General features: G+C 38.7%; 6 protein-coding genes across 6 annotated transcripts; 2 read left to right on the plus strand and 4 right to left on the minus strand.

The window, feature by feature from the left end:
* The first annotated feature begins 1,226 nt into the window (after positions 1 to 1,226).
* Positions 1,227 to 3,623, plus strand: LOC110843112 (mitochondrial carrier homolog 2). The gene is made up of 6 exons (XM_022089039.2): positions 1,227 to 1,466; positions 1,832 to 2,060; positions 2,138 to 2,492; positions 2,565 to 2,614; positions 2,705 to 2,850; positions 2,924 to 3,623. Exons 1-6 carry the CDS (start codon positions 1,461 to 1,463, stop codon positions 3,245 to 3,247), a joined length of 1,110 nt encoding a protein of 369 aa, XP_021944731.1. The 5' UTR covers positions 1,227 to 1,460; the 3' UTR covers positions 3,248 to 3,623.
* Positions 3,624 to 6,388: 2,765 nt separating this feature from the next.
* On the minus strand, positions 6,389 to 9,018 carry LOC110844885. Its single transcript, XM_022091212.2, has 3 exons — positions 8,872 to 9,018; positions 6,861 to 8,650; positions 6,389 to 6,761 (listed from the first exon to the last, which is right to left on the minus strand). Exons 2-3 carry the CDS (start codon positions 8,620 to 8,622, stop codon positions 6,571 to 6,573), a joined length of 1,953 nt encoding a protein of 650 aa, XP_021946904.2. The 5' UTR covers positions 8,623 to 8,650; positions 8,872 to 9,018; the 3' UTR covers positions 6,389 to 6,570.
* A 220-nt stretch (positions 9,019 to 9,238) lies between these two features.
* On the minus strand, positions 9,239 to 10,250 carry LOC110843422 (arp2/3 complex-activating protein rickA). The gene is made up of 3 exons (XM_035847636.1): positions 10,066 to 10,250; positions 9,622 to 9,998; positions 9,239 to 9,546 (listed from the first exon to the last, which is right to left on the minus strand). The coding sequence occupies exons 1-3, from the start codon at positions 10,248 to 10,250 to the stop codon at positions 9,239 to 9,241; spliced, it is 870 nt and encodes a 289-aa protein (XP_035703529.1).
* Positions 10,251 to 10,815: 565 nt separating this feature from the next.
* On the minus strand, positions 10,816 to 13,381 carry LOC110843423 (tubulin polyglutamylase TTLL6-like). Its single transcript, XM_022089387.1, has 6 exons — positions 13,188 to 13,381; positions 12,909 to 13,091; positions 12,702 to 12,812; positions 12,251 to 12,638; positions 11,794 to 12,171; positions 10,816 to 11,724 (listed from the first exon to the last, which is right to left on the minus strand). The coding sequence occupies exons 1-6, from the start codon at positions 13,379 to 13,381 to the stop codon at positions 10,816 to 10,818; spliced, it is 2,163 nt and encodes a 720-aa protein (XP_021945079.1).
* Positions 13,382 to 13,423: 42 nt separating this feature from the next.
* Positions 13,424 to 19,004, minus strand: LOC110843424 (kinesin-like protein KIF6). Its single transcript, XM_035847876.1, has 17 exons — positions 18,747 to 19,004; positions 18,522 to 18,669; positions 18,118 to 18,445; positions 17,911 to 18,042; positions 17,772 to 17,839; positions 17,529 to 17,692; positions 17,257 to 17,412; positions 16,719 to 17,193; positions 16,459 to 16,635; positions 16,092 to 16,355; positions 15,988 to 16,028; positions 15,218 to 15,392; positions 14,291 to 15,152; positions 14,169 to 14,210; positions 14,021 to 14,105; positions 13,841 to 13,960; positions 13,424 to 13,757 (listed from the first exon to the last, which is right to left on the minus strand). The coding sequence occupies exons 3-13, from the start codon at positions 18,219 to 18,221 to the stop codon at positions 14,812 to 14,814; spliced, it is 2,097 nt and encodes a 698-aa protein (XP_035703769.1). The 5' UTR covers positions 18,222 to 18,445; positions 18,522 to 18,669; positions 18,747 to 19,004; the 3' UTR covers positions 13,424 to 13,757; positions 13,841 to 13,960; positions 14,021 to 14,105; positions 14,169 to 14,210; positions 14,291 to 14,811.
* Positions 19,005 to 19,923: 919 nt separating this feature from the next.
* Positions 19,924 to 21,085, plus strand: LOC110844566. The gene is made up of 3 exons (XM_022090794.2): positions 19,924 to 20,310; positions 20,408 to 20,614; positions 20,709 to 21,085. Exons 1-3 carry the CDS (start codon positions 20,122 to 20,124, stop codon positions 21,066 to 21,068), a joined length of 756 nt encoding a protein of 251 aa, XP_021946486.1. The 5' UTR covers positions 19,924 to 20,121; the 3' UTR covers positions 21,069 to 21,085.
* The last annotated feature ends 5 nt before the right edge of the window (positions 21,086 to 21,090 follow it).

Genomic DNA, 21,090 nt, shown 5'->3' on the forward strand with positions numbered 1-21,090 from the left:
TCGGTCTTTGTCCCCACCACCGACTCAAATAAATTGGTTATTTTGTAGAGTTAAAGATACTTTCGTGCACATCTCCCAGACATTTCATTTGGACAAGTTTCGATCATAATTTGTGTGTGAGTCAAAACAATAGCGTACTTTTAGTAGTGAAAAGATCGCGCATAAAAAGTTGGAGTGCAAAGTAAGAGACAGTGCCCATAGTACTGTAAAGCCAAGCGAGTAGACATAACTATTCCCGTGTCTCCTCAGTGCTACCCCCCTGTGACGTGGGAGATAACGCGACGAGAGGAGCGTCCCATTCGGCCCACAAGGACCCTGACGCCCCATTCAGCCCCCACCAAACCAGCCGCTTTAATCCCATCGCCCACAATTGTACATGTCCTTTTCAATGCCCGAAATAGCGAAGTGAAATAGCGAAGCGAGAATTTAGTTTCTACCAAATAAAACTGATTTTGTATCATTGTTTTCACACCCAAATGAGATCACTATGAAAAATACCTATCTCTTCCTCAAAGTTGTTGCACAATCCCAGAATTGTTAAACTTACTAAAAATTTCTTGCGTAAAACTAGTGTAAGACCTACTTTTAAGTCTTAGCTTTATCATATATTAAGAGCACTACGGATCAAGACACATCAACATTAATTATATTAATTTTAAATACTATTATGATTGTAAAAGCCGCCGCCAAATCAATCTGAAATAAATTACTACTACTACTACTACTCTCTCCCAAAATTAACTCAAAGTAGGTGGATCAAGGAGAAGCAGTTAGAAGGGAGGGGAAAGAATTTTGGTCGGTAACTGTGATTTTATTTAGTTTGACCGGACTCTGACGGAAGTGGGTCCGCAGTAAATCATGGCAGTGGGCGTGGTCGGTAACAGAAGTAAGCATGGAGGCGGTGGATTGAAATTCCGCTCGAGGAAACGGAACCATACGGGTTGTTTTATTCGTTTACTCATTTAGTTAATTCCGAAATTTTTTAAAATGTTTTAGAGTAAAATTAAAATTTTGGGGTATTAGGATTCGTGGTAGGTTGACACAAGTCGGTGTGCAAATTTTTGTAGAAATGTCTGCGGGTGTAGAAGGTAGGAAGATAGGCGGCGGCTGGCGGTAGGAAGTTGTTCGGTAGGCGGTAGGTACAGCCACTTCAACTTCACTTGATCAAATTTGAGACAACGTACATCTGGAGGAGTGGGGCGAAAAGGGACTGGTAAATAGAGCGGCTCAAATTCGACTGACATTTTGTAAGAGTCGTAAAACACACGGCATATTTTGTATTCAATCGAACAATTTATCTGTTGTGCGATTGGGCGCTGGCAGGAATAATTAAGTTCAGCACTATATATCGCTAGTATTTAACCTTAAATCTGTGGGCAACCATTAGTTCCAAGGCCTCGTTTGGTCGTCATATCCTCATATCCTGCACTTGACAATATATTCCAAAGAATACTCGCACAATGGACGTAAGTTACCACCAATTACTTTATTCAACAAACATAGTATTTAGCAGTTAGTACTTAGTTTCTCGGACGCGTATTATCCAAGGTTGCTTGACAACGTTAGTAACACTAACATTGTATAATTATAAAGTGTCAAGCAACGTTCCTATTATCACGGCGAAAGCACGAAAAGCTGACACAACATTCGGCAGTCACATATTTTTTTTAAATTTGGACTATATTTCAAATAAATTAAAGTCGGTCAGCAGTATTATGGTGCGGATAACAAATCTTGCTAATAATTATTTGAAACCACAATGCCCAAGGGATTATCCAATAAATAAATCTGGAAGGCCAAGTATAATTATGTATCTTTATCTGTGTTGCAGGAATGGGAAACCCAAACCCAGGCTCATACAAAAGTGGACCGGTTCAAAGATTGGGTCAAATCAGATGCGATGGCAGTTACTGCGAAACAGATTGCATTTCAGACCCTCGGCCATCCTTTGGATTTTGCCAGGACTCTCGTACAGCTGGGATACGAACCATTTGCACCTACTGAGAGAACCTTTATTTTTGGGTCTCCATATCTTGCATTGCCGAATACATTTCAATATTGTAAGCACTAAATAAATAGTTGCATAACTAATCAACAACACAATAATTAATTACATTGGTTGGTATATTTTTTATAGTGAAATACATCAAGTCAGTGGATGGATTTCTAGGCTGTTACAGAGGGCTCGGACCTCGAATTTGTCAAAGTATTGTATCCAGCGCAGTGTTTAGCAAGGTCTTGGCTCAAAATCCGTTCCAACGAGATGAGTCACAAACTAATCAAACCCGTGGAGGAGACCGTTTGAGACTTAGCTCGGCTCGGTCAGGGGCGCTAGTCCGTGGTTCTCAAGTTGCTAACGATTTCATTGGATTAATGACGAACACTGGATGGGAAATTATTTCTGTGGCTTCTGCAACTATTGTTTCTCAACCATTTTACGTTATTGCTGTCAGATCTATGGCTCAGTTTGTCGGAAGAGAGACAAAGTACAGGTAAGTTCCTGGCAAAGTTTTTTTTGTGGTTATGATTTTCAACTTTCGTCTGAACTATTTTCAATGTCTTAGCACAATCTTTGATGCCATATCGACAATCTTTCGAGAAGAAGGGATTTTGGGTACGTTTATGATTAATTCTAGATTTACTGATGACATTTGTGTATGAAAAAAGTGTAAATAATATATAATTTGCAACATGCTTCTTGTAGGATTTTTTAGTGGATTGGTTCCACGCCTTGTCGGAGATGTAATTTACATTTCCCTATCTGCTTCTCTGGCCTACCTTGTCAAGAGCTACTTTTGTGGGAATAAGGACACGTTAGGCATTGAAGGCGGTGTCGTAATGCTCTCCAATGTACGTTTATATTTTTAATAATACTACTTTGAATAAATTGCTCACGAATCCCTTGTTGCTTGATAAATTACAGGTGGTGACCAGTTCATTTACCTACCAGTTTAGTGTCGTAGCAAGCGTAATGGCTGTCAACGATTCAAGCCTTGCTGTTGGACATTACCCATTCACAAAATCATACGATGATTGGTACCAATGCTGGAGATACCTCGCCGCAACCAAACAGCTCAAACGGGGGTCGTCAATAATTGGTCGCTACTATACGGGTCCCACGGTGGTCTTAAATGGGGCACGCCGACCAACTGGATTCTATTTTGGTCCACAACATCCTCCAGGATTAGGGTTCAGAGAGAGTATCTTCACAAGCATTTATCCTCCCATCCCAAAGAAAATTGACTAAACAATGTTACGCATAAGCATAAATTAAAAATTGTAGTCTAGTTAGTTAGTCCCAATTCGGTGTTGGAACATCCTATTAAAATGCCTCGAAATCTGCAGTTTCACTTGTCTGACTAGATAAGCTACTGCGTAATTGAAATAAATTGTATCGATCGTATGACTTTTTGTCACTTTATTCTTATTCTTGTTCAACATTTCCTTCAACATCGTGTATCGTGCTGCATGACTTGAATCGATTTGATTGTTAGAAGAACCTACATACGTACCAACCAATACGAAGAAAGTTTATTGTTTATACGGCTATCAAGTTGATATGATTGTTTTTGTGTATGTCACGCTACGCTATAATAATAAAAGACTAAAGGTATTAATTCAGACAAATTGTAAGCTATTTTTTTATTTGGACTTAATTCGTGCTTAAAATATGTGATCAAGTGATGAACCATAAAATTGAAAAAAGTTCATTCACTTATGGCTGGAACTAGATATAAAACCTACAGTGCAGACTCCATATAGCCCGAGTCAGGGACATAGTCCCTGAATCAATAAGTCAGAGCCCACTTCTAATTTTTTTCCGACCGACATAATATCACCAACTTCCGTGTTGTGGATGGTTAAAAGTTTGTTAGATAGTTTCTACTATTTGGTACCAAATTTTTGAATTAGTTACAAATCATGTGCCTTGACCACCATGACCAGTGGGCTTCTTTAACATCATGAAGTTCTAAGCTGTATGCATGTACTATCCAACAGTGGTTTTCACTTTTTCAGCCTCCATATCAAATTTCAGCTCAATATAACGATTTTGAAAAATCAGTATGGGTCACCCGATAGGGTCACTCTGGTTGCACTTTGCTCACTTTTAACTTCATAGTCTTTAATTAGAAGCCATTAAGTATCATTGTGCCGGATTCCATCTTTTTAAAGCAATTTCTAAAAATCGGTATGGGTCACCCCATAGGGTCGCTCCTGATAACAATTTTACCAATATCATATCATATTCTTTCATTAAACCCCATAAGCAACCTCTCCACCAAATTTCAGTTCGATATGATGGTTTTTAAAAATCGGTATGGGTCACCCCATAGGGTCGCTCAAGATGAAAATTTTTCCAACTTGAAGTCATTTTTATCTCGTAGGAGCCATTAGCAACCTCTGTGCCAAATTTCAGCTTTCTACGACAATTTTGAAATTTTGGTGCATAAGACCCCACCTACTCCGATGACCCCCACCGGTCAATCACTGGACCGATTTCGCCCATCTTCGAACTCGTTTCCTAATTTTGTCCAATATGCATGTGGTAAAAATTTCAAGTCAATCGGTTCAGCCGTTTTGGCTCTATCGTGCCGGACAGACAGACGGACAGACAGACAGACGGACGGACATGACGGTTCCATAAGCCCTGACTCGGGCTAATAAAAAGTGGTCTTGGTCTAGGTTTTGACTATAGTGTATTTATACATAAATATCGTTATATGACTTTTCGGCCCGAGGACTTTGTTGGTGCAATAAAGTAAAAATAAATACCTCGACCACTTTATGGCTCCAGTTGTCAATCAATGTTTATAACGGTGAAGCCAAACCCAGGGTACCGCCCCATGAATGATCATGAAAAGGTACACAATGAGGAAGGTTGGCAGTTGGGATAGGCCCGTTGGGACAGTTTTCTCGTCATAATCCTGAGAATACGGCATCAATTATTATTGACAGATTGGTACATGCATTGGCACTGTTGACATTGGTCATAAAAACCTGTAAAAAAAGAGGGTGCCAAACAGCTTAACGACAATGATACAGGTAATTAAATGGGAATACATTTCTAGCGGAATTTTATGTGACCTGCCTGCCTGACAGTTTTCTAAATATATAATATATCTCTCAGTATAGCGATCTCGCGTACAAATTCTCTTATAATTTTGTTCTTCAATCTGGAGTGATAAATAATTGTATGCAGAAATAGTCGTGATATTTTCATTCATGCTTTTATTTCATTGTTTAAATAAATTTATGTTTAACGTTGATAAAATTCGTAATAACTGCAACATATATATGTTTATTACATATTCATACTTTACTAATTATTATACTATAAAAAAGTCACTGAAGACAAAACTTATTTACATTTTAGCACCATACATACATAACCACAAATACAAATGTCTACATTTATGTATATAATAAGAACATAAATTCGTATGTTTAAAAAGGTAAGAAAGATCTTCTACCTCTATTATTGCAATCTACATTCCAAAACCAATCACAAGCCTTAATCTGGTCACTCCACAGAAGAAATGACGGACATTCCGATATCTTAGCGATCCCCCAAACACAGTAGTAATACTTGTTGCAGTCGTAAGGATCCGCGTGGATGATTGCCCGACCATCGCCATTGCTATTGGCCCCCATCGGACAGTTGTAGCCCTTCGCAAATTTGCCTACCTTAGCTTCCTTATTATTCTGAAGAAGGTTGTTCCCCGTGGTTTTCGCATCCTGGAAGAGTGGATTGAATTTCTGTCCTGCAACAGACAACGCCTTGGCACCATGACTGATATCCAGATGATGCTGGTGACGAATTGAGGGTGTACGTGGAGGAGATGTGGAGCAGAACGGTATGGTGCTGCCCATGACCAGGAGAGATACCAAGAGGAGAGAAGCCATCTGAAACTACATTATAGAAAATTATTAAAAACCTTAAAAGTGAGACAGATCGATCTGATTGAAAATCACTTACAGTTTGCAAAGCAAAAAAATGCTTCGGATGAGAAATTACAGTAACAGTAAGTACGTGTCTTGTCCAAAGGTGAACGAAATTGAAAGTGGTAAATAATCCAGAAGACGTTGGTCTCTTATATAGGCCTGGTTGGTCTACCCATCTCGGAAGTCGGAACTGACAGAACGTACCTTTTCTCCCTTCGGCGAGTGTAACGGTTCATATTTTTCCAGATTTAGCTCCAATAAACCATTTTTTGTTACAACGTATGTGAAGTGATTATAATGATTAGTAAAGGTAAGAATTTCACGCCCAAGTTCACTCACTCCACAGGTGGACCTTTACGAAATGAAATGATGAGAATCAAGTTTATGGCATCGTAGCCCGCTGTCAATCACATGAAGTGAAATTACAAATCTTATGAAGCAATGGTATTCAGTAATTAGTCGTTTTTAATGTTATGAATCTAAATTTTCATGTAGGTCATAGGTCATTACATTTTAAATAGACTAATAATCTACAGTAAACAATATCCTTGCGCTAATAATAAGTCTAACAATGATTATGTATTATGGTGTCATTTATGGTCATGTTTGTATTTGAATTGCCGTCATTTAATCAGAGTCAGATTCAGATTCAGACGAATCCGCAAAAAGTTCTCGGACCACAAGTTTCGCTTGAGGTTTCTTTTGAATATTCTGTAAATTAGTTGTTATCAAAGTCTTGTAAGTTGTCACACCTCTTTTAAGACTATGAGTGCGCTCCTTCAACCAATCGATGATGGGTTCTTTGCGTTTATGTTTACCTAAATAAAATAAATAAAATAAGTTACATTAGTTAACAAATACCCAAGTAGACAGGATACGATACACGTACGTAGTAATAAATATGGTATACAAATTACCTCTTGGGAAGGTAAGCTCCGGACGACAATGAACCTCTTTGGAGCGAACTTTCTTCACCGATTTTCTAAACTTGCTTGCCGGTGGTGACAAGCTTGATGGTGACACATTATCTGTACTCGCCTCATCTAACTTTTCTAACAATTTTTTTTCTGCAGATTTGTTTACACCGTCGGTGGAAGGAGGACTAGTAAAATTACGACGAGCCTCTGAGCTATCACAACTTGGTCGCTTCCTTTTCGGTATACTTTTAGGACAAGGTGATGTCATCGCCGCTGTCTGCGAGGGGGATTGTATTTTTACAGTAGCATCACTTTCACTCCCCCCAGCAAAATCAACCGGTTTTTCCATTAGAAATTCTTGCTCTCCCGAGGTTTGGTAGAGACACAACTCTTCACTGATAATCTGTTTGATATCTTCATCTCCTGTGATACTCTGAGCAGGATCGTCCTCTAACAATAAATTGGTTTGCAGCACTTTAAGTTTAACAAAGTAGTACGGATCAGCATCTACGTCATCCACCTTCGACCGTTGCTCGGCCGCATTGACCGCTTTGTTGAGAACGCTGGCCTTAGCAGCCTTATATGAACACACAGCTCGTCGGAATTGTTCCGCTCGCTGATAAAGATTGTTTACCAAGGCAAGACATTCAGGACAAAAGGGATATTTGTCTCGTCGTAAAAATGTATCAAGGTTAGGATTAAAGTCGGCCGTGTTAATGTCAAAGTATTCACAAAATCTTCGTTTTAAGCCTCCAATGGAAATGGACGATTTGCTATAGTCGCATGAAATAGGTCGAAAACGTCCATCACAAAGTACACACGCTTTAAAACCAGAAACTACTGCTATCTGGCTGGAATTCTGCTTTGTGTCAATATTGGGATGAGATTTCTTCTCATTATCTGAATAATCTGATGCGATGGACTGCATAGATTTGATTATATTGCGTCTACTCCGTTCGGAGGAAAACTCAGATATTGTTTTTGTGATTAGAGGCGATCCTTGGTAGGGAGGTTCCATTGATTGGATTAAGATAGCATCAGAACAGTCTACCGTTGACTCGACCCATGAATCCCATGGTGAAACTTCGGAATAATTGTCTTCAGATGACGCCACACCCACTGATAACTCCTGTTGATGTCTTGGAATGGATTCATCAGTTGAAGCTACCGATGAGGACGAGTTTGGAACTCTAGCCGCCTTATTCCTCCTCCTCCTTGGCTTGACCGGTTCTTTTTCGTCATCCTCCTTCGAATATGACTGCTCTGGGAGCTCGTCGCTTAATGATTGTTCATCTGCTCTGCGTCTGCACCGTTCAGAGGAAAACTCAGATATTGTTTTTGTGGTTAGAGGCAATATGGACACTCCTTCGCAGGAAGGTTCCATTGATTGCACTATGATAGCATCAGAACAGTCTACGGTTGACTCGACCAATGGTGAAAGTGGTGAAACTTTTGAAGAATTGTCTTCGGATGACGCCACGTCCATTAATAACTCCATTTGATGCCTTGGAATGGATTCATCAGTTGAAGTTACTGACGACGTCTCTTTAAACGAGTTTGGAACTCCAGTCGCCTTGTTCCTCCTACTCTTACTCTTTGGCTTGACCGGTTCTTTTTCGTCCTCCTCTTTCGAATCTGACTGTTCTGGAGGCTCCTGACTCCGTGATTGTTCTTCTGCTCTACGTTGGGCTTCCTCATTCTCGAACTCGATTGCACATTCTATTAGGAATGACAGTTTATTAAATGGTCTTTTCCTCCCCATATTCGGTATTGCTGTTTTTCAATCAATCCTGTCAATAAAAAAAACATTTGTTAATACCCGATCAAACTATTTAGCCAAACACTACTAACTTTATCTTAGTATATATATATATATATACTATATGTATAAGTTGAAATGTTTCTAATATACTGCGATCGTAATTTACGATTCCTAGTTAGTAAAGGCCAAAACAATTAACTCTGCAATAGAAACTATTTATATATCTATAAATTTTGTCGCTGTACTTACCAGTTTTAACAGGGAACGTATTTTTCCAATAATTGTCGAAATATGAAGGCAACAAATAAGATAAGTGCCGTTAAACACGTGTGTGTCGTGCGTGTGGTGAGGTGAACTGGCAACTGGTGAACGAGCGAGCGGCCAATTTTGCCTCCCTCACTTGAGGGGATGGCTGAGAAGAAATATTGACTCGTTTATTTTATGGCAAAAGGGTAAGTTTTTATTATTTCGCCATTAATTATTTGAATACAATTTGCTCAACAGATTCGAACGGACAATTGAAAATTTGGCAGAGTTTGAGTGAAAATTATTTTGTAGCGATCTTACTCCATAACGTTTTAGAAGAGTCATCTTATACGAAGCATCACGTTGTTCCCTATTCTGCTGGTTCTTGCTGGAATTCGGCGTCTTGAGGGGGCTGAGCAGCAACAGGCTGACCACCATTGGACCCACCACCGGATCTTCGAAGTGACCCCTTCTTCTCCCCAGAACCAGTCTCTCTCACCAAGGACCCCTTCTTTTCTCCTGACCCTGTCCCTTTGATCAAGGACGTCTTCTTCGCCCCACCGTCCCCTTCAACCGCCGCTGCTCCTTGAGAGGATCGTCCTGGCTGCGGCTGCTCATCTTGTGATGTTGCTGGAGGAGGATAAGACACTTCTTCGGCTGAAGGAGGTCCACCACCAACTGATAATAAGAAAACATTTTATGATTCTGAAACGTAGAGATAACAACTATGATATTAAATGTGTAGAACCAAACCTTCCGGGACCACCATTGGCGGAGCACTTTCTGGAGGTGGGTACGTTGACTCGGTCATCGGCGGTGGCGGTGGTGGTGCAGCTACTTCGACATTGGCCACTGTTTTCAGTTGGTCTGCTGTGAGGGGGCCTCCATATCCGGGAGCGGCGTATGGATGAGTTGGAATAAACCCTTCGCCAAATGTTTCAGGAGCGGGGGGAACGTCTGGAGCGACCGTGTTGAGGAGGAGAGGTGGCTGTTGACCTATTTCTGCCTTCCTCATCCCACTGCCATCATTCCAAGTTTTCCGCCGAACGACCTCCAGCGCATTCTGTACATCCCGACGCTTCAGTTCTTCGTTGTATCGCCAGCGGAGAAGCCAATGTCCCAAGTATTCGCTAAATTTGTACGAGTCTATTAATCAATAAGGCATGTAATGAGAATTGTATTGTACTGCATATATACATGGGGTCAGCAGGTCTGCGGATACAGATTTCAGCCAAAGCAGCAACCAAAATGGGACCGAGGTTGCGTTTGAGATACTCCACTTCTTGATAAGTCCGTTCGTTAAGAGCATTTCCAGGTCCGCCAGAAATGACGGGTGCGGCTGGAGGTTGAGATGGGGGTGGTATTTGAGATTCGTCAGTCATGATATCGAATGGTGATTAATTAGAGAGGAAGAAGGACGTTCGTTATATATAAGTTGTATTGTTTTCGAATAAATGACTGTAGATTGTGGTGAGAATTTATACAGGTTGCAAATATTTCTGTTTCGGGGCTCATGAAATGGTAGCTTGGTTGGCATGACAGGTTAGAAGGGAGCTGTTCCCAGACAACGAAGATTGGAGGAATTATTTTATATTTTAAATGATAGGTCGATTAAAAATCTTGTGAGGGTCCGAAACAACGGGATTTTCCTTTACTCCACAAGTCCCCAAGCCATTTAGTGTACTTTATATTTTATAAGTATTACATTCATTGACATTATTAACGAATTTTTGTAATGTATATGTATACTACTAGGTATGTACTAATTGTCAGAGTGTATGTTATATTTTATCAATGTCATGATTAACAATTCATTTATCATTAAAAAGCCAATTTCTTTTCACTTTAGCTTTATATCTGTCGTACTAATACATATATTTATGTAAATGTATGCAATGCGATACAATTTTCATTAAGTGATGCATTGATTGATTCATTCCCAAAAATTTAGCGCATGATTGGAACAATGGTTTCGTCATCTTCGACGCCAGGGGGGCACCATATTTCAATATTCCATCGACATAAGGCTTTCACTCTGCTCTCGTAGAACTCGTCATTTTGATCAGGATAAGTCTTCACCACTGATTCCGCAATCGCCATGTATTGCTCAATAGATTTAACGATACTTCTCAAGTCCCCTAGTGCACTCCGATATGGGGAACGGTAAGGGAAAGCTTTGCAGGGATACACAAGGCACCAGTTTCCATTTTTCAGCGGCGCTTCAGCCCAATCTTGACGTTGGAGATAAATGTAGCTCGAGTCGTCCGATTTTTTCGATTTTTCTCCATTGGCAGAAGATGGTCTGGAACTTGACGGCGTTTTGACGTTGCTGCTGCTGTCGGAAGAATCGTCATCGGATCCTTCCTCGTCGAGTTCTTCGTCCACAATTTTGGAATTTTTCTCATTATTTCTCATTTGTTTCAAAAGCTTGTCAAATCTTTTCTTCCTTTTGGCATGAGAAATTTTTCTCTCGTATAAAATCTTCATTGTTGGACTCAAACGAAATTTCGGATCTCTGCAATGTTTTCCGAAATATTCCAGGACCAAATCTTGTGAGTAGATTAGCGAGGCCTGTTTCAATCTTGCTTTGCAACTTGCATCAATATTTGTACAGTCCAAAGCCAACTTGGGTTTAGGAGTGAATTGAACATGTTTCTTCTCCTGAGGTTGACGAGCTGAATGCGATAACTTTGAAGTTGACGGCGAAGGACGACTCATAATATTTTGTTCATCGGACGAAGAATTTGGGAAACCCAATAAATCAAAGAGTTCGTTCAACATTGGTTTCTTGACAATTTCATCAACTTCGCAGTCACCACCCAGCCCAGGAGAATAATTCACCTCTAATAGCCATGGCTGGAATATTTACAAACGACATTTAGTTAAGCGATGTAAAGGAAATACATAAATATCATGCTAAAAAACCTGAAAGTTGGCATCCACCAAAATGTCGAAACCAAAAAAGTCAAAGCAGTTTCGATTGGCTGGGAACACGTAGCCAGACTTCAGACCTTCGCCAACGACCGTGAGCAAAACAAGAGACATGATTTTCTGCCAGAGAAGCCAATCGCGCTGCTTTCCTTTTTTTAAATAAGCTCTCAACTGCTTTAGTGACCATTTGCATCCGGAACCAATAATTTCCTTGTTTGTGGGATACTCCGGAGCAAATTTATTTAGAGAGGCGTTCGTCAAGTGAGAGAAACATGCATCAAGATTTGTCAGGTCAAATTTCTCTGTGGCAAATCGACAAAGTCCTTCGCGATACATGTATATAACTAAGGGATCAGTTGAGGTGATGCAAACCTGAATAATTAATTACGAATATATAGTGAGCCTTTGAAAATATTTAGTGTACGCATATTTATATTTCGAACTGGCGTACGTAAATACGGATGTCCCACTTATAATCGGCAATCAAAAAAGGACGAGTGATGTACTCTTGTACGACACAACGATGAGCAGCTGCTACCATCCCTATGTCCTTGGTCAAAACGATTCCTTTTCCTTGAGATTTTCCAATGGGTTTTATGATCCAAACGGGATGTCGACTAGTTCTTGTTCCAAATGATTGTTTGTTTTTCAATACATCATCGGAATTTGTTGGAGAAATCATCTCTGAGCTCATGACAATGTTTCTAGCATCCAGACATTCACGTTCTTGCCTTCTGCTGTGCTCAGATACGAACTGGACGTACTCCTTGGGCATTATAAAGCCTTTGGGACTAAAGTCATACACTTCTCCAAATTCTGCACGCATTTTTTTCAGGAAACTGCAGCATTCATATTTAAATATTTACTGCGTTTTTTGTCATATGCGTGTTGTTTTTTTTTACCTTGTAAGATATGATTTGTTGCAAAATTGGAAAGCTCTAGGGTTGTGATTCGTGTATTGCCAACATTTAAGCGTCCTATACGGGCTCCCCTGATAAAAATTGTAACTCCACCTTAATCGGTAAAGACAGTGACGTATTCGTAAGTCGTTGACAGTTTCTCCAGAGATTTGAAGTTAACTATTGTCAGAAATCGTGAACTTTACTCACCAAAGATTCCAATTTGAATTGCTATAAAGTTCTCGTTCTATCCAAGGAATCTTGCTTTTTGCTGCTTCTTCTTTGTACTCTTTCCAGCCACGCTCCTCACAAACCTTTTGTAGTAAAATGTTATTACTCATGCCATCGTTGATTCGGTAAATGAAGGGATACGTCGTGCGAATTGTATCAAACCTGTGTATACGGAAAATATAAAAATAATTCATTCAGCCACAGAGCAGTATAGCAATTTAACGAGATGCATTTTTAAAAGTTTTGTGCACTTCGTACATATTCCATCCCATTCGTCGATGAGGAATGAAAAGTTCGGGGTGAAGGGTATTGAGAATGGTCAAAACTTGACTTTGACGCCTGCTTGGGTCTTTGTTCGAGTTTTGCTTTAATGGGGACGATGCTCGAGCCAGCGGAGGGGAGATTGTATCCAGCAACAGTTCAGGGTGGGTGTGTTTCCACTCGGTCTCCATTTTATCATCGGAATGAAGAATTTGCATGAATATCAATTAAAATTTTCTGGATGTAAATAGAATCATACACTTTATTTTGACTTTGGGTATATTCTGACAAAAAATAAAGAACCCGATGGGAAATTTTGAAATTCGATAAGCGAGTTATAAAGAAAGACTGCAATTTTTGCAGACGGCGAAGAAAAGTCTACTAAAGTTTCTAGGGTATTTAATTAACTATTCGGAAGATTCTTCCTTGATGGAATATTTCTTAGTTTTTGGGTCGAACGATAGAATAATGTAGCGGTCTTCATCACTGACATGCTTTGATCGCTTTGGGTGTCGTTGATGTTCGTTTAGAATGGAAATAAATGCGTGTCGCTGAGCCGATAGGGAGCTATTCACAGAAATAAGACGCCATTACAATGATTGGTTTACGTTATCTACTAAATATTTATGGGTTAAATTCAATAGTCTCACTCGTCTGTCCACTTTGAGCTGGAATGCTTCTGATCTGCGGAAAGGCCTGAAGGTGGATCATTAAAGATTGGGTATGGTGGTTGTGGCACTCTGCCAATGTGTCGATGCGGTGCTAAAATTCTAAACGACAGCAACAAATCAATGATATAATTATCAATTACATAAAAAATATTTTATTACACTTTATTCAGTTTGGTTTTCTTCACTAATTCCTCCAAATCATTAATATTTTCATTATAAGTTTCCATCCGAAGTGGGGTAATTTCTACGCAATATTAAATTAATTGTTCTAGCATTAATTTTACTTCTGATGAAATTGTACACTGACTTATGCGATTGTCTTGTAACTCCTCATTTGACCCCAGCTTCCCTGTAGTGTAGACAATTATTGAATCATGCAAAAAAAACGTTAAAGAAATTTTATTATTTTATATTTAAACAAATTAGCACCAATTACAGCAGGGAGAACAATCCGGTTAGTACTGCACAGTATGATGCAAATGATTTCGAAATTTTTCATCATGTAGAGTACAAAGGTAAGAATACGCTAAAAATTATAGTCTGTGGTTTTAAAATATGTTTACATAAATGGCCTTGTACCTTATTATTTAAGTTCTAGCAATTATTATTATAGATGTAATTAGAAACTGGGACATCATTATGTGCATACTGAAATCTATTTAACCAAATTGAACAATAGATCGTTGTGGTAAACTTGTCTAAACAAAAAATAGCATTGTAAGCATTCATTCATCGAATTTGAACTCGCCTGATTGTGCATAGTGTATTAAAACTCTACGTAATAGTTCGTAGTAACATAAAGTAGCGCATAATAATGTGCATAAAATCGCATAAAATATAATGACATACATACACTCGCATGATTCCTGTACAAAACGGGCTCTGTTGGTGTGTGACATATTTCAGCTTATCATAATTGATAAAATAAGGCATTGTCATAATGGGGCGATTTATTGGTTATCACCACGCGTTGATTCATTTCGGGGTGATTTTTCGCTAGTCGTACAATTTGTGGTGGACATTTCTTGCAAAGATCGACCAGCTTCGTGTAGTTTTTTAAAGGCTGCTTGCCGCTTTCGAATAAAATTAAGAATTTCACGATCTGTGACAGGGTCGCCAGTAATTGGACAGTCTGACAAGGCGTTATTGTTTTTGTCTTGAGCTTCCAAATCCTCTGCTGATGAGGAACCTCTTATGTCGTTATCATTTGGATCTGAGCACGCTACTGTTGCGGCACGAGGCGTAATTCGATCTCCCAACAAGGATTCTATGGATTGCTCAATCGGTTTTTCTGAAAATGCAAGTAATTTGTCATGCAGACAACTCATATAAATTCTATGCATTAATAGTGCTTACTATTTCGACTAGATTGTGGCTCATCCTCTCTGCGTTGCTTGGTTTTTGAGTATGAAGCTGTTTTTGGTGGAGTATTTTCCTCTGTTTCCTTCCACGGCTTTTGCAAAAATGGTTTGTTCAGCCCAAGATCATTCAGAGTAGGAACCTTGTTCTTGAAGTCAATGTCGGAGTCGGACTGAAATATAACTATGTTGTAGATAGTAGGAACAAATAGATTTGGCAGACGCACTATATGGTTTATTGTCTGCAGAATAAACTTTTGTGCACCATGTTGTCGATTTTTGTTCGATTTTCAAATACGAGAATTTACTCATTTTGTCAAATTATGAACGACAATAGACAGTATTTGTCATTAATTTGGAAGGACATTACTACACGAACTGAATAGCTGGACTTGACACTCTATAATTGTTATTGTTGGTGACAGTTGGTGACAAAATGTTCCATTTCTCGAAATATTTCGGTTAGGACGAGGGGTAAAAGGATCTGCAACCAAAGGAAGGGAAATCACACATTATCTAATTTTTTGACCGGGGGCATCCTTTCAACCCTGTCCTTCCGATTGGAGAGAGTGTCTCGGTCATAATTTCCATAACTGAATGAATTCGGATCGACAGTGATCGAGATATATGTATCAATGTGTCGATATTAAAGACTGGACAGCAAACTATTCTGTGCATTATGATATTTATCTCGTGACACTCAATCCATCTGAAGAGATTAAAATTGTAAAAGAATACATGTCCGCAATAAATTTTTGGGAAACTTACCCGCTTGAATACACCGGCTGCAACATGCTTTAATGGACTTTCTAAAACGAAATAGTAAAATAAATTAGTTAGTACAAATGTAATTGTACATTTATAAAATTAACCATTAATTTCACAATATATGGCACCATTTTTAACATATCCTCCGTCCCTGTTGTCCCACATGCTTTCAAACGCTTCGACCATTTTCGTATACATGCATTTCAACATGTTCTCGTGTTTCATGACTTCCTCAGTTACATCCAACAATTGCTTATCCATTTTTGCCAACGTTTGATTATGAGTAGCACAGGCCTCTTTATACAAGGAATTGTTGAGTGATATCTCTTCATTCGAAACAGAAGTCATCATGGAGCGTTTCAAGAGGTCTGAAAATATCAGAAACATTTTGTTTTATTAAGTCATCATGTTGTCGTCGAATTAAATGATTATTGTAATTGCACAAGATAATAAATATTTGAAAATAATTACTCAGCGTTTCATGCTCTTTGTTCATTTTGCTCTTGATTTTCTCCACTTCGGAGCGATATTTAATGAGGCTCTCTCTCGTCGCATGCAGATGTTCTTTATCTGGACACGAACTAAGAAAATTTTCCCAAGCAGTTTTCTTTCTTTCACTGAATCCTTCAAGAATCAATGATTCCTTGTCTGGAATATTAAGAACCAGAATTTGTCAATTAGCTGCACCATAATAACCGAAGTAATATATAATTAACTGGATATACACTTGCCTATCAAGGGCCTGGAAGTCAATGGTGGTGAATACGGTGGTTTAATTAGAGTATCAGTCACTGCTTGAAATTGGGCTAAATTTGCTTCAATATCTTGGCCGAAATTTTTCGACTGAAGGTTATTTGGATCGTTTAAGGCTCTTTTACTCTTCTCTTGCGTATCTTTCAGCATTTTTGAGAGGACTTTGATTTCATTTTCCCGAGAACTCAATGTTTTTAAAAGTTGCTGAACCCTCTGATCTCCTACCAATTGGGCCGTCTCCGGAGCGTACTTGTACACCTCCATGGCATTCGTCACTTTTGCATGTGTCTCGTTGCAAGCACACTTTAAGCACTGGAAACATTGCTGAACTAAACGCATATCGGGGGGAATTGTGAGAAGGGCGTCGTCGTCGGGGTCCATTAGAAACTCTTGCACAGCAGAGCAACATTCTTGAAACTCTTGGGAATTGAGGGGAGTAGAATCCTCGCTTATCTGAAATAACACGATGCATATTGTAGCAATTTGAGACAGGGAGAGAAAGAGAAAAATAAATACCGGTTTGATTGAGGATACGGACATGACGGACTTTAGCCTTTTTATCTCAGCTTTGAGTTGAGCAATTAAAAGGTCGGGGTCAACCTCTTCGTTCAAAGTGGCATCATTTGTAACAAGTGCAACACGCTGAGAAAAGCGGCACGTTGACATTGTCTCCTATTTGATTAAAAAACAGTCGACCGATTATTTATTACATAAATTAGTCGGTAGCACGTTCTTGTATGACTTTATTTTTATTAAATGAGTATATGTACATATATTTATATCCTTACTGGAATATTCCTACTCTCCAAGGAGAGCGTTGCAATCATTGATGTCATGCAGTTGCCACCAAGACTGTCCCTTAATATCGAGGTCATCATGGAGTTACGGTACGGTATGTGAGTTCGATTAGCTTCACCCAGAGCGACAATTACTTGCTCCAAGTAGTGAAGAGCTATAAAAATAGTCAGTGATAGTAGATCAAATTCAATTTGCTCAGGAGAAAGAAATGTTTAACTATTAAACTTAAATACCTAAATTAATATGACGAGCTTCGTTGAATAGCTGACCAGAAATATTGCTGTTTGCTATTCGCTCAGACCTGCCCACATGTAATTCCAAAGTGATATAATGCTTGTTTAATTGCACGCAGAAAATTATTATTTTTTATACCCTGCTAAATCGACTAGATGAATCTTTGATCTACGAACAAGAGTTCCTTGAGATTCACGAGTATGCACGTGTATCGTAAAGACACAATGGGATCGAGTTGAAGCTTCATTCATTGGAGTTTCAGCAATCGTTCTTTTTAAGATTTAAACAGTTAAAAATCGTGCTTAATAATGGAATGAATATGTTTTCTAAAATTCAGTTAAAAACCTGTGATGCTCTCCCATATAGAAAAGATGCATGGCTTGATCCTCATCTGCAACCGGATTCACCGACAAATGCTTCAGATGAATTTGCTGTTGTGAGTCTTCCATCAATGAGACTTTCCTGAATTATGTGCAGTATTAAAATTAGTTGATTAGTGTGGGAATAGAAAGTACAATGATTATTTAGAATATTGATAACTATAAAGTAGGGCTTGCTTCAATTCGTCCAGTTTTCCAGAGGCCATATTTGGGTGCAAGAGATCGTAGCCGTTCTCATTATAAATTTCCAGGTAGGAAATGTACACGGCCTGAAGTTCCATTCCGTCCTCCATCTTTCACACGTTAAAAAGTCTGCTTGAAGACAAGTTGACCGATTTCAAGGTGAATAAATAAATAGTTCATTACTACCTCCTGGAATCGCTGAAATATATACGAAAGCGTCCTTGGAATTATTCCACGCTCTTGAAAATTTGCCCTACTTCCCGTCATTGTGTATGTTTTTCCACTTCCGGTCTGACCATATGCAAATATCGTTCCATTATATCCAGCCATCGCCCTGAAACAAGCATCTTAAATAAATATGTAACATAACAATGGAAAACAATAAGGGGTAGTTAACCTATGTTCACTAACCCATCAATAACTGGTTTGCAGATGTGCTCAAATATTTCTTCTTGAGATGAATCACAATCAAATACTTTTGAATATCTAGCAACAACGGTGTGCATGTTAACCATCTCGTGATAGGCCAGCTCCATATGTAATTTGTACATTCCTGGAATACCTGTAACGATGATTCTCTTGCGGTCGGTGTGCATAATAACCTTCTGAATCTGATGCTTGATAAGCTTTCATATTGAAAACCAAGATCTCATCATTTGTGATGTCGATGTCAATTGGTTCGATCTCGTACGGCTGCATCAAGAATTGCATAATTTATTCAGACACACGTCATAGTAAAATGGTAGCACATGATATAAGTTATTCATACAAATGGTTCCGACTGGCCAGACATGGGCTTCAGCCGTGCAAAAATCTGAATAGGCTTTTTCAGACTCATTATTGCAAATTCTCAGCGTTTCCCAACCACTGGCTGATGGAGTAGCCGTATTAGATATGATGTTATCCTATCTCTCACCACACACACACGTCCAACTAATCCTAAGTCAGTTCGAGTAAGTCCAGATTCATGATGATTAAAATTTAGTGCATTCGAAATTTAGATTGCAACATAAATTAAATGTTTGTTATCATTTCCCATAATTTTTAATTGACTTCCTTGGACATTAAACATTTCCAATGGTTACAATGCAGTGGTTCACCGACAAAATCTTTTTGCCTCTTATACATAAGGAGCAAAGCCATAAATTCCATCATAGTATAAATATAAACTATGTATGGACTGTGGATCGTCGTGGTCGTGAACTTACTGAATGCCTGTCTCTCAGGCATATTATGCATTACGCAGGACATCTTAAATTGGGATTATCGTAGAGAATAAGTGCATCTCAAGTATATCTTTGGTGTGTGAATAAATAAAAATTACCATCATCGCTCATTCCTATCTTATTTATTACAACGAAATGAAAAGAATGCTCATATGCGTGGAATTTATCTATATATGTACATATATTTGTATATATGGTATGTATGTATACTTAAGTGTGTGATGCAATAGCGCATCGGTCGATCTCTGGTCCATGTTCTAAATTAAGAGATTTTCTCATAATCCATATTTCATTGATGATATTAACGGCATTATTAACACAGACACCGCCATGCATCCAGAAGTTGGATGATGTTACATTGGAATGGCTTTAGAATGCAATAAGTTTATCATCTTGTTCACGGTTCACGGTTAACTTACATATTTCACGAGTTGGTGTCAGCTCATCAAGTCCAATAATTTATTGCCGTCTGATTTTCTATCTGGTTATTTATTTGTTATTAATTATTGACGATTAGCACTTAATAAATTATATTTGTTGCCCATATATCCAGTCACATTATGGGTTTTTATCACTGCGTTGTGCTGCAGGTCTTCTTGATGGTAATGCAGGTTATCATTCTTGTCACCCCTGGTGCGAATGGAAACTCTGTAAAGCCAGAATTTGTCGAACCTCTAAAAAACATTACAATCGGTGAAGGAAGTAATGTCGAATTTTCGTGTGCTGTTGCTAATCTTGGAAGTTTCAGGGTATTGTAGCGCATATCATTACTATTCAATAGTATATGTGACTTCATAAATTAAGTGGCATTTCATAGTCGTTACAAATATTATTTGTTTAATGCAGGTGATGTGGCTCAAAAAGAATGAACAAAAGGAAACCTTTGTTGCTGTCAATTTGCTCAAAATTACAAAAAATCCTAGGGTTTCAATTTCAATGTTGCAGACCTCAGACGATGTCACCCAAAGTACGGTTTATATTAGAAGCATCGACATGGATTTGGACCAAGGTGTCTACGAATGCGCAATCAACACAAACCCAATGATCAGTCGGGTATGTTTTGCAACGTAGTAAATATGTACATTTATGTGTAGATATTATTATAGTATTAATAATGTACTTAACACTTTTACCATCATATTGGCAGACTGGAACTTTGGTTATAACGAAATCAAAGGAAAAGGCTTTCTTAACCACGCCAAACTTGGAACTGAAACCCACAGAATCCGTGGAAAACGAAAACTCATTGAAAGTGTATAATGATAGCAATGTTTGGTCAGAAAATTTTACGGAATTGAACGCCACTCAAGATCAGTTCGACAATGGCACAGAAACTTTGGACATGAACATGACTTCAAGCAGCAATATCAGCAGTGGTTCAGACTCGGGATGTGCTGAAATGAAATCATACTGGGAAGATGCGACAGATAATATTAAAGCAATGTTGAAAAATGTTCTCACATCGTTAGTAAACTTTACGTGCTCATTTTTAACATCGAATCAATAAAATATTCAAAAAATGACTTTCT

The sequence above is a fragment of the Folsomia candida genome, unplaced genomic scaffold (genome assembly GCF_002217175.1).
Source record: "Folsomia candida strain VU population unplaced genomic scaffold, ASM221717v1 Fcan01_Sc002, whole genome shotgun sequence".
Lineage (NCBI taxonomy): Eukaryota > Metazoa > Arthropoda > Collembola > Entomobryomorpha > Isotomidae > Folsomia > Folsomia candida.